Genomic DNA, 12,044 nt, shown 5'->3' on the forward strand with positions numbered 1-12,044 from the left:
TCCACCCAGTAATTCTGGCAATTAAATACTTTTATCAAAAAGATATCATTGTTGAGAAATGGCAGCCAAAAGTCACCAACCCAACCAAGCTTTACTTTGAAGGGGAAATAAATTTGAGATGTAAGTTTCTGCAGGCTGCTTGTGGGTGCCTGTTATATAGTTCATATGAGATTATTGCATTTTTTGGGGCAATAATTCTAGTTTTGTCCCTGGGAGCAAATTAACCACTTTTAAGTTTTGGAATCCCCCCCCCCCTGAAACCGTAAAGCAGTATATAAATTCCAGGAAACAAATAGAATCAACTTGTTGGTTGTTGTCAGGGAACTGACATCAGAGGAAAGGGAGTTGGTAGGGCTCCCAGAGACTGGGAGAGAGTCAGCAGCTAAAGCAGGGACAAGGAGGGGGAGCGAGGGGTCTCTGGAGGAGGATCTCAGTAATGCTGAGAGAGACGCAGCAGCCCAGGCAGGAAACAGCAGGGGAGAGAAAGGGGTGAGAGACACATCCAGCGAAAATAGCGGGGAGGTGTCAGAAGCAACTGCAGGGAGACCCATGCTTCGCCGGAAGCTGCCACGTCGTGAGTCCAGGAGACGCGTTTCCGTTAAGGAACTTCTTTGCTGGAAGCGCTTCCGCAGGCAGCCACTGTCAGACTCTACTAGTGACTAGAGCAGACATGTCTGAGGAGCTCTGTCACACACAGAGGTTTGTGGGGCCGCACAAACTCTGAAGGGGCACAATTTTAAGCACAAGCAGCTAATCATCCCCTGACAGCAGTCTGACAGTCTTTGTACGCTGCCTGTGCAGGAGAAAGCATCATGAGCAACCCAGCCGGAACCGGAGAGGCAGGGGTTGGAGCTGGTCCAAGCTTGGAAGAAAGGTATCAAGCTCTGGAGGTCCAACTTGCGCTGCAGACGGCGAGGCTCGAGGAGAGAAGGGCTCAGGATGCTGACAAAAAGGGGAGAACCACTCAGTTCCCCAGAAAGGTACCAGGATTGGTGCAGAAGTTTGGGGGGGACCCCAAGGATTACCATGCCTTTAGGACCGAGATGCAATATGCCCTGAATGTGCAGTTTGATGAGTTCCCTGATGAGGAATCGCGAGTTGCTTTCGTAATTGGGCATCTTGAGAAGGGGGCGCGGGACTGGGTTCGACCCCTGATGGCAACGCACAACGATATCCTAAAGGACACTATGAAATTCTTTCGTGCAATGGATATCATGTTTTCCAGCGATATTGAGGAAGGGGTGGTGCGCAGACAGCTAATGGCTTGCAAGCAGGGAAGCAGATCTGTCCGTGAGTACTGGACTGAATTTACCATGCTGATTCACAGATTGGGGTGGGATTTATCGGCAGCACCCATTCAGATGCTATTTGAAGAAGGTCTTTCTTCGGCTGTGAAAGACGAGCGGTCCAGGAGCCCCAGGGCGGTGTCTATGGATCAGCTGACCAAATCTGCGCTGACCATTGGAGCGCGCCAGGAGGCAAGAGCCTTGGAGAGGCGGGAAGGGAGAGGGGAGCGTTGGAAGGAGTTACGCATTCCAGACATTCCTGAGCCAGCTTTCCCGCCGGCAGAGCCGATGGAAATCGGAACAGCCCGCGCGCGCGCAGTTTCAAAGCCCAGTGAGGGGGCGAAGAAGGAGGGAAAGGGAGCCCGGAAATGCTATCTCTGCCAACAGCCAGGCCACTTTGCCAGAGTCTGCCCCCAGAGGAAGGAATGGCAAGGGATGGTGGGAGCAGTTGAGGGGGGAGAGCAGGGAGAAACGGAGCAGGTAAAAGCCAACGCCTGGTTGCCACCGTCAGGGCACTGCAGCCAGGCCAAAGAGCAGTGAAAGTGCCCGTGCCAGAAGCTCCTCGACCTGCTCTAGTGATTGAAGTGTCGCTAGAGCTGCAAAATGGACACCCCCTAAAAATAAAGGCGCTGTTGGACTCAGGCAGCTCCTGCAATTTTATGAGCAAGGAGTTTGCTGCTGAACATCAGATACAGACTATCCCTTTAAGCAACCCCCTGCAGGTGACCACGATCGATGGCAGGGAACTGTTGGGAGGAGGAGTTAGCTTGCAGACCGTCCCAATGATAATGAGGGTGGCAAGGCACACAGAACTGATAGCGTTTAATGTGGCCACCTTGGGAGGCGCTCCCATTATTTTGGGAATGAGCTGGCTAGCCTTACATGATCCGCTGGTGGGCTGGCATCAAAGAGTGGTTTCCTTCGGTTCAGCACATTGCTTAGAACACTGCAGGGGGGAAAAGGGGTCAGCAGGGGCCCAAGCCACCCTGGCAGGGACTGAAGTAATGGGGAAGGGGAAGGTGCCACCACAGTATGCTGATCTCAGCGACGTGTTCAGCGAGAAGGAAGCTGACCAACTACCCCCGCATAGGCCCTTTGATTGCCAGATCAATTTACTCCCTGGAGCACAGCTTCCTGTAGGCAAGTTGTATGCCATGTCAGACAGGGAAATGCAGGAGTTGCGAGCGTTCATTGACAAGAACCTGAAGAGAGGCTTCATCAGAGAGTCCAAGGCAGCGGGGGGTAGCCCAGTGTTTTTTGTGGATAAAAAAAACACGGACAAGCCGAGGCTGGTATGTGACTTTCGGCGGTTAAATGCAGTGACAGAGCCGGCGGCTTTTCCTATGCCCAGGATTGATGATATTTTGACCAGGGTGCGAAAAGGAAAGATTTTTACAAAGCTGGACCTAAGGGGGGCGTACAACCTGATACGTATAAGGAAAGGGGATGAATGGAAGACCACCATGTTCACCCCTTTGGGGGCATTTGAATACCTCGTTATGCCTTTTGGATTACAAACAGGCTCCGCGTGTTTTCAAGCCTTCATGAACCACGTACTGGGGCCTTTGCTCTACAAGAATTGCGTGGCCTTCTTAGATGACGTGTTGGTGTATTCGGAGAATGAGGAGCAACATGTGAGAGACGTCAGAGAAGTGTTGAGCAGGCTGCAAGCCAACAGGCTGTGGGTGAAACTGGAGAAGTGTCAGTTTCATACCAAGGAGGTGGAATTCCTGGGGTACCGCTTGTCAGACATGTCTGAGGAGCTCTGTCACACACAGAGGTTTGTGGGGCCGCACAAACTCTGAAGGGGCACAATTTTAAGCACAAGCAGCTAATCATCCCCTGACAGTTGTATACAGAAAAAAAGGTTGTTAGGGCTGTAAAACCCCATACCATTAACATCCTTGCAGTCTAAAGGTGTCGTTCTGCCCTATAACTTACCCACATTTCTTTGTGTCTCACTGCCATCAGAGCTGTACAGTGGTACCTCAGGTTAAGTACTTAATTTGTTCCAGAGGTCCGTTCTTAACCTGAAACTGTTCTTAACCTGAAACACCACTTTAGCTAATGGGGCCTCCTGCTGCTGCCGTGCCGCCGGAGCACAATTTCTGTTCTCATCCTGAAGCAAAGTTCTTTTTTTTTTAAAAAAAATATTTTATTAAGTTTTTAAACACAAAATAAAAAGTAGACACACAAAATCTCTTCACCAAAAAGGTAACATACCAAAGAATAAGTACAAGTCTACCTACAAACAACATAAATAAAAGAAGATAATGAAGCAAAGTTCTTAACCTGAAGCATTATTCTGGGTTAGCGGAGTGTGTAAACTGAAGCGTATGTAACCCGAGGTACCACTGTATAGGTTTGATAAGGATTTGACGCAGGGCCTTTACAGTGGTGGCAACCAGGTTGTGGAATGACTTTGGAGGTTTTTATGCCCCCCAGCCTTTTCATTCAGCTACAAAGCCTGGTTTATTTCACTGGGCCTTTGGTCTTGGGTATTCTTTTTGGTCTGATTCTTTATTGTTATTTGAACGCTGTATTGCATTTGCTGTTTGTGAGTTTTTATTTTTATTTGGTAATTCTAATGCTGTGTTGGATTTTATCTGTTTTTATGTGCCGTAAGTGGTTTTAAAGCCCTTTAGTGGTAAAGGTAGGCTAAATAGAGAGAGAGAGAGAGTATCACACACCATTATTTAAAAGTAGCCAGTTGTGCAGTAGTTGCAATACTACTGCAACCGTTCATCAATGGCTGCTTACCATGTACCACAAACATCATCACCAATCAGTGATTTTATGTGTGAATAGACCATAGAAAATTACATACTGGAGTTAGAAATGTTGGGTCCCCTCCCATTTATTTAAACATTGGGATACTTTCCAATGAGATGCTTAAGGTTTGTCTACACCAGTGTTTCCTGTGTGCTTGCTGCAGTTTGCACTCTCATTTAACTTGCACTGTCCACGTGATGTTACCATCAAACAACACCATCTTGAGACTTCTCCCTTCTTAATTCTAGTTTACCTAACGTGGGTAGAATCTGATTAAAAATTGGGGGGGGGGGGGACCTCTCCACTTGGGGTTGCAGACAAATTGTTTTGGAGGTTTTGGGTGGGGAGATCAATTGTCACTTTTTGCTATTCCCCTTGCTACGTCCCACCCAATACCTCTTCAGTGCTTTCATTTCTTTTTCAGCCACACTTCTCACAGGGGAACGAACATAGCTTATGTAGGTTTTAAAAAAATTAATTTATTAATCTCTTAGATTTGCACTAAATCAGAAAAATGCAAGCCTGTGTGCTAAGAATTTACAATTGCCTTGGCTTGTGTGCACTGCTTAGGTGGGGATTTATTATTTATTTATTATTATTATTATTATTATTATTATTATTATTATTATTATTATTATTAAAGTGTGCCCATAGCTATCTGCTTGCATGACCTTGCCATGGAAAAAACGGTTTGAAGAACATGGAGAATGCCAATGTATGTTGAAAAGGGTTCTAGGTAATGCAGCCAAACACTTGAGAGTGGGCAAAATTACGTAGCTGGGCAGGCAGTAGAAGCGGAGGCATGCTTATTAATCAGTGGGCACTGGTGAAGGCAAGGAGAATAAGGCAAAAAGCTGATGCCCTGTTGCTATGCTGTGTGAAAATCTGACTGGGCTGAATAGTCAATGCATTGCTTCCATGTGAAGTATGAAGTGAATGCTTTTTTTCCTGTGTTCAGTGTAACATTTCTCCACTGCCTGCGAAGGGCATGTTTCCACAAACTATGCCTTTTAAATAAACACCATTTAATCGATCTTGACTGGTATCTGGATATTGACCATCAAACATCTGCTTTTAAACTTCCAAGGAAAAAGAGGCCACCACCTTCTGAGGGAGCCAGTTCCACTGTCCAGAGTTAAAATCTGCTCTTCCACTACACAAAAAGGTTCTCAAAACTGATTACATGGCCCTTCTGCAGGTTGTCATGCAACCACATACCTTGATTTTTTGGCTATCCCATTTTTCTGGTCTGGTCACACTAATACTGACTTCCACCAGCAGATGGTGGACTTTCAGTGTAAGATTACCGGAACCCGAGGACAAATCCATTTCTCTCCACCTTTTTCCTCGGGATACTTCCTTGTTGCTGAATACATTTAAACTTAAACAGAAACTGAAGACGTACAAAGGGCTGTCTGCACTGTAGAGATTGTATTGGATCTTAAGACTGAGAAGAAATTGCCCTTTTGTGTTTCAGAGGAAGTAGTGTCCTGGTTTTGTTCGTTTTCTCTTTCATGTTCCTAAATGACACCACCGATGGGGTCAGGTAAGCCAGGATTGTTTTGCTTACAATCCTGTTCAGATTAGTTCAGGTTGCTTAATTGAAATCAGGTGGACTTTGGTGAGTTTTGAAGTAACCAAATTGTGAGCAGTATTGCAGTTATTTTGTTAATTTTGGAGTTGCAAAAAAGGGGGGATTTAAGGTAAAGAACCCCTGGACAGTTAAGTCCAGTCGAATTCTTCTTTGGGGTGCAGTGCTCATCTCTGCTTTCAGACGGAGGGACTTTACAGGCAACCTGCCATTTGTCTGAAAATGGGAGCATTTGCTGTGATTCAAAATCTTACTTAATGTGATAAGGAAGTTTCTTTGGATTCCAGGAAGTGGATTTTTAAGGACAACTGAAAGGAGGAGTGTTGGAGCAAGACAAGGGTGGTGTCTGAAGTAGGATATTGTATAGTAGGATTTTGTACAGTGCTGGCCTATGCAGATTGCTTAGAAGTCCTGAGTTCAGTGGGACTTAGTCCCACGTAAATGTGCACAGGTTTGCAGCTAGTAAACCGCTGTCACAGGTCTTAATTCAAACAGAACTTTTATCTGTCAAAAATACTTTATCTGTGAATCAGTTCACGTGTTACCATTTCCCAGCATGGGGAGCTGGTTCTGGAAAGGAACCATGTAAAAAATACGTGATCTCGCCCAGCTTTTGTATCATTTTGCCAAATATATTTCAGAAAGCCTGTCAAATACACCAAAAGCTTAATTGTTTTTTTGCAATCCACAATGATGCTTGCTCAGTTTCATTCAGAATTAATAAAGTATGCCTAATGACAAATAATGTCTGAATTAGATTACAGGGAGAAATACAGAGAACATATTAGAGAGAAATACCAAAGCCCTGAAAGGAGGCTGGCCAGCCATGGGGTCTATGGGCCACCCAATGAAAAATATGAGCAACTAATTATTGCAAATGGAGATAGACGAGAGACTGAAATACTGCACAGACCATGGAGACATTCTGGGATCATGTCAGAGCAAATGGTTGCTGTTCCCACCGAGGCCTTGTTTGAGGTTGACAACGATGGACCACAGACTGTGGTGCTCCTGGGAGGGGCTGGGACTGGGAAAACCACCTTGGCCAGAAAGATCCTGCTTGACTGGGCAGCTGGAAGACTCTTTCCCGGGAGATTTGATTACCTTTTCTACCTCCGTTGTGGGCAACTGAATCTCGTTGAGGGCCAGGCGGACTTGGCTGACTTGATTTTAAACGGTGACCCTGAGCTTAGAGAGAGAGAAGAGATAACGGAACTCCTAGAAAACCCTGTCAAGCTTCTCTTCATAATTGATGGCTTTCATGAACTCACTTGCTCCATCGAACACCAGGAAGACAACCCAAGCGTTGATCCCAGGGAGAAGAAGCCGGTGGGAGTCCTCTTGAGTGCATTATTTCACAGAGCCCTTCTTCCAGAGGCCTGCCTGCTAATTACTACCAGGCCATCCTCTTTGGAAAGCCTCAGGAATTGCCTGCAGTCTGAACGCTGCATGAGACTTTTGGGTTTTTCTGAGGAGGGCAAAGAAGAGTATTTTCTCAAGGTCTTAGGAGATAAAAAATTAGCAACACAGGCTCTTAGGTACGTTAAAGGGGATGAAACACTCTTTGCCCTATCCTTTGTCCCCAATTTGTGCTGGGTCCTCTGCACTGTGTTGAAACAGCAGCTAGACAGGGGCAAGGAAGATCCAGTGCCAGTGTCTGAAAAACTCACTGCGGTATATGCACTTTATCTCTCCCGTTTGACTGAGTCTCCCTGCAGTAGCTCAGGGCAGTGGAATCTGAGAGGGCTCTGCTCACTGGCTGCTGATGGAATCAGGAAAAACAAGACCTTGTTCAAGGCCAAAGAAATCCAGAAGCAAAGTTCAGGTCACTTAGGTTCTCTTCCTCCTGCTCTTTTTCAGAAAGACCCTGCTTCTGAAGGTCTCTATAGGTTCCTCCACCTCAGTGTACAAGAGTTTCTTGCGGCCTTGTTCTATGTTTTGGAAGACACGCCCAAAGATCCTGAGACTATGAAGCAAGATCTGGAACTCTCACTAGAAGGATGCGGCAAAGACCCAGGAGATTTGACCTTATTTGCCCAATTCATCTTTAGCCTATTAAACAGAGAAATAATGGAATACCTGAAAGAACAATTTGGGTGGCAAATTTCACCTGCAATTAAGGCTGACTTGCTAGATTGGTTTAAAACGGACACACAGATTAAGTCAGATTATCCAAATTATCACCCGCTGGAGAGGTTTCACTATTTGTATGCAACCCAAGAAGAGGAATTTGCCCAATGTGCTCTTGACCATTTGACTGAAGTAACTATGGACAGATTGACATTTACTCCCCTGGACCAAGCTGTTCTCTACTCCTGTGTCCAAAACTGTTTACACCTGGAGGCGCTTTGCCTGTACGGATGTTTGTTTCTGTCGAAGGAACCTGAGGGAGAAGAACTTCCAGGGCACCTCAGTCATCCATGTCAGTAAGTAGGACCCAAACTCTTAACTGTATTACTGATGTAGTTGATTTTTATTCCTCTTCTTTCCTACTTCTCATAATATGCATTACCATAGACTTCTGCTCTTTGCTTTCTTTTTTTTGTTTTTTGGCAAATCCTTCTTTCTTCTCCCCTTTATATCTGGATTATGTCTATGCTAAGCTGTAGAGCAGGGGTCCTCTGGATAATAAATAAATAAATAAATAAAACCCCGCCCACCTGGCTGGGTCTCCGCAGCCACTCTGGGCAGCTCCCAACAGAACATTAAAAACACAACAAAACATTAAAAACTTCCCTAAACAGGGCTGCCTTCAGGTGTCTTCTAAATGTCAGATAGTTGTTTGTTTATTTCCTCAACATCTAATGGGAGGATGTTCCACAGGGCAGGCGCCACCTCTCCCTGCTTCCCTGTAACCTCACATCTCGCAGTGAGAGACCCACCAGAAGGCCCTCGGAGGAGGACCTCAGGCTGAATGATGGGGGTGGAGACGCTCCTTCACGTATACTCCTTCAGGTATACTGAGATGCTCCTTCAGGTATACTGCTCTTGGACTCCAAATCCCATCAGCCCCAGCCAGTATAGTTAACTGTCCTAAGCACCTTGGGAAATGCAGTTTCGTAAAAGGCCTAGGGCTCTCTGAGGAAGAATGATCACCACACTTACAGACCTAGAACTTCCTACATTTATTGGAAAGAACTAGCGACAGTTAAACTTCTTTCAAACCAGCTTAAATTTTGTAGTGCAATCACTAAAACTGCTTTTTTTCTCTCCCAAAACAGAAAGGGTAGCGTAACCAATAAGCATATTTTGTCCATTATGCTCATTTTATATTAGAAAACAGAACATAACGAACTTTTCTACCTTTTTAGGCCAGATCAGAAAACACGGGAGCGTTCAGCAGTTTACCTTCTCTGTCAAGCACTGAAAGATCCAAACAGCAAAATCAGGAAACTGGAGTAAGTCACAGCTGTTCCCCCTGCCTTGTTACTTGTTTGGCTCTATTGAATCAGACACACTCAGCTAATGTGTGTCTTATTGAGGTTCAGGTATTTCCAAAGCAGTGCCTGAATGGGTCCCAGGGCAGCCCCACATTGTCAGAGGTTTGCTGAATAACTGGCAAGTGGAAATGTCTGAGGTCATGAAAGTTTTGGGAGGCTACGGAGGACTCTATATTAGATCTCATCATCAGCTCCTTTCTCTGGCAATATTCACACGATCAAGTGCGAAACAGATCTGTCGGCAAGATGTATGTTGAGCTTTATGATTCCTGCATTCCATGAGGTGGAACGACACAGATGACCCTTGGGGGGCCCGCAGTGATTCTGTGAGAGTTGCACCCAGCCCCTCTTTAGGGAAAGCTTAAATTAATACAGTGATACCTTGGTTCTCGAACTTCCTGCACTCAAACGGAAGCCATGGAAGCCAAGTCAGATGTTTGGCTTCCGAAAAACGTTCGCAAACTGGAACACTTACTTCCGGGTTTGCGACATTTGGGAGCTTATTTGTTTGGGAGCCAAGCCGTTTGACAACCAAGGTACCACTCTACAGTGGTACCTCCGTTTACAAACTTAATTTGTCCTGGAAGTCTGTTCTTACACCAAAAGTGTTCTTAAACCAAGGCGCACTTTCCCTAATGAGGCCTCCCACTGCCAGTGCCCTTCCACTGTTTGGCTTCCGTTTGGCTTCCAGTGCAAAGTTTGCTAGCTGGAACACCTACTTCCAGTTTTGCAGAGTTTGTTCCCCCTGTACTAACAATTAAGTGTTTCAGAGTTTCCTTCACATGTCAGTCATCACATGTCAGGAGGGACAGGCTTCTCCATTCTCATGTGCCACAGGCCTCTGGTGAGTGTGAGCAGTGATCATTCTTTCTCTCCACCTTAGACTTTGGAGGTGGGTGGAGATCATCCCCACAACTATACGGAGATCCCATACATTCTCTGGCTCCAAGCTTGGGAGGTCAGCCAGGGATTGCTTTCTTGCTGGGGCACCCTGATTGCGGAGCAGCAAAATTGGCAAGCTCCCCACTGGCCTTTCCTCCAGAAATCATTAGCAAGGTGCTTCCTTAGCCACTCCAGCACCCAACACACCTTTAATACCACAGGAAGCCATCTACTCTTTTTGGCTTGGCTAGCAAGACCTGACAAAAATGTTGCTCCTCTTGGCCAGGAGGGGAGGGAAGGCCGTTGGAAAGACCAGGTTGACCCAGGGACAGAGGAAGGGGGTGAGGTGAGTGCGGGCCGCCCCCGGGTGTCACCACTGAGGGGGGGGTGACAAAATGCCAGGCGGCACTCACTGCCAGGTCTGAGCCACGTGTCTCTCTGCGCTGCCCAAACGTTCCCCCTCTGCCTCCCCCCAGCTGTAAGGTGGCTGAGTGGGAGGAGGCAGGCAGACTCTGGAGGTCCCGCGGTGCGCCCCACCCCTGTGGGTGGCTTGCCCGCCCCTGGGCACGCCGCCCCAGGTGTGGCTTCCTCTGCCACTGGGTGGACCAACACACCCCATGTGCCAGGGTAGCTGTTAATGTGAAGGTCCATCTCTCTGTGTTTTCAGTACAGTAGGAGAGGAGAACCTGTGGCCCCTCTGGATATTGCTGGATTTTAGCTCTCATCAGCCCCAGCAAGCCTGACCCCAGGGGTCAGGGATGATGAGAGTTCCTGCCCAACAACATTCGAAGGGCCACAGCTTAGCCTCCTGTGCAGGACAGAATTAGAAGTCGCTTGTTGCCTAAGCCAGTTATTTACAGCTGGGTTCCATTTCCCCATATCTGTTGGTCTTTAGCATGCTTCTCAAATGCCTTCCATTTGCCTATGGCAACTTTCCAGAGCTTTTTCGTGGATCCCAGAGAAAGAGTTTGCTAATTTAGTGGGAATATTAAAAGCTGTTGTGCTTTGAACCACCTAAGGAGAAAAAGAAAAGCTCCAGATGCAGAATGTTTTACACACGTTCAGGTGGCCTGTGCGTAATCAACATTTGCTGCATCATTGAGATGTTAGAGAAGAATCAGCCATGTTTATGAGGGTTTGTCCAAAGGATACCCAGGGAAAGACCTGGCCAATGGAGCTGTTTCTGTCCCATTTTGCAGGCTTAATGGATGCCAGCTCACAGACAATTGCTGTGCAGATCTTTCCACTGTTCTCTCAACAAGCCAGAAGCTGGTAGAACTGGACTTGCAGGCAGCCATTCTGAAGGATTTGGGAGCCAGGCTGCTATGTGAAGGGCTGAGTCATCCCAACTGTATGCTAGAAAAACTGGGGTAAGCTGAAAAAAAGCTTCTTATGCCTAAGCATTACCAGTGGAACATAAAGGCATTGAGGGTGCACAACGTCAGTTGTCTTTAGGTGTGCAGAATTACTCAGGGGTTTTTCTGTTTTAAAAAACAACCACAGCACAATTTCTCCCTCTTGGAGAAAAGACTGTTTTGGAGAGATTTCAAAATTTTAAACTAGAACATGAAGCTTAAGGGCCCACTATCTCTCAGGTGTGTGCTGTCAGTATCTCCCTTTCTTGTGGTCCCTCTTCTGTATCTTGATTCACACTGCATCTGTGTGTATTCCTTCTATATACACACTGTGATGTATAATGTTGGGTATTGTTTGCCATATTCTATAATTCCTGCCATCACAGATCCTAACTCCACATACAGAAAAGTGTGTATATACTGTATGTGTGTGTTTTTAATCAGTTTTAATCTGACTTACTTTTATCTCTTAGTCCAAAGCATCTTTCAACATTAAAGGCACCATTGTTTGAAAATGGATATTCCTAAGTTCCCCAATGAATTAAATCATAACTATCCTCAGTGAAACCAACGATCACTATACCTAGTTAGGCAAGTGGGCCTAATGTGATCTGCCTAATGTGAAAAGGACGCAAGGTTCTCCTGTGCTGGATCACACCTTCTTTTTCATGAGTCTTAGAAGAAGGGTGAGAAGCCACGTGATGTCATCTCGATCTCA

At 46.2% G+C, this 12,044-nt stretch overlaps 1 protein-coding gene across 1 annotated transcript in view; it reads left to right on the forward strand.

The window, feature by feature from the left end:
• The window catches only part of LOC309517111 (uncharacterized protein), a 48,510-nt gene that overhangs the window by 23,836 nt on the left and 12,630 nt on the right, over window positions 1-12,044 (forward strand). The window contains exons 13-16 of the mRNA XM_082196166.1: window positions 4,307-4,320; window positions 6,407-8,075; window positions 8,961-9,047; window positions 11,171-11,341. Of these exons, the coding sequence (XP_082052292.1) occupies window positions 4,307-4,320; window positions 6,407-8,075; window positions 8,961-9,047; window positions 11,171-11,341 (1,941 nt within the window). The remainder of the gene's footprint in view (window positions 1-4,306; window positions 4,321-6,406; window positions 8,076-8,960; window positions 9,048-11,170; window positions 11,342-12,044) is intronic.

The sequence above is a fragment of the Podarcis vaucheri genome (genome assembly GCF_965113315.1).
Source record: "Podarcis vaucheri genome assembly, chromosome: 1".
Taxonomy (NCBI): Eukaryota; Metazoa; Chordata; class Lepidosauria; order Squamata; family Lacertidae; genus Podarcis; species Podarcis vaucheri.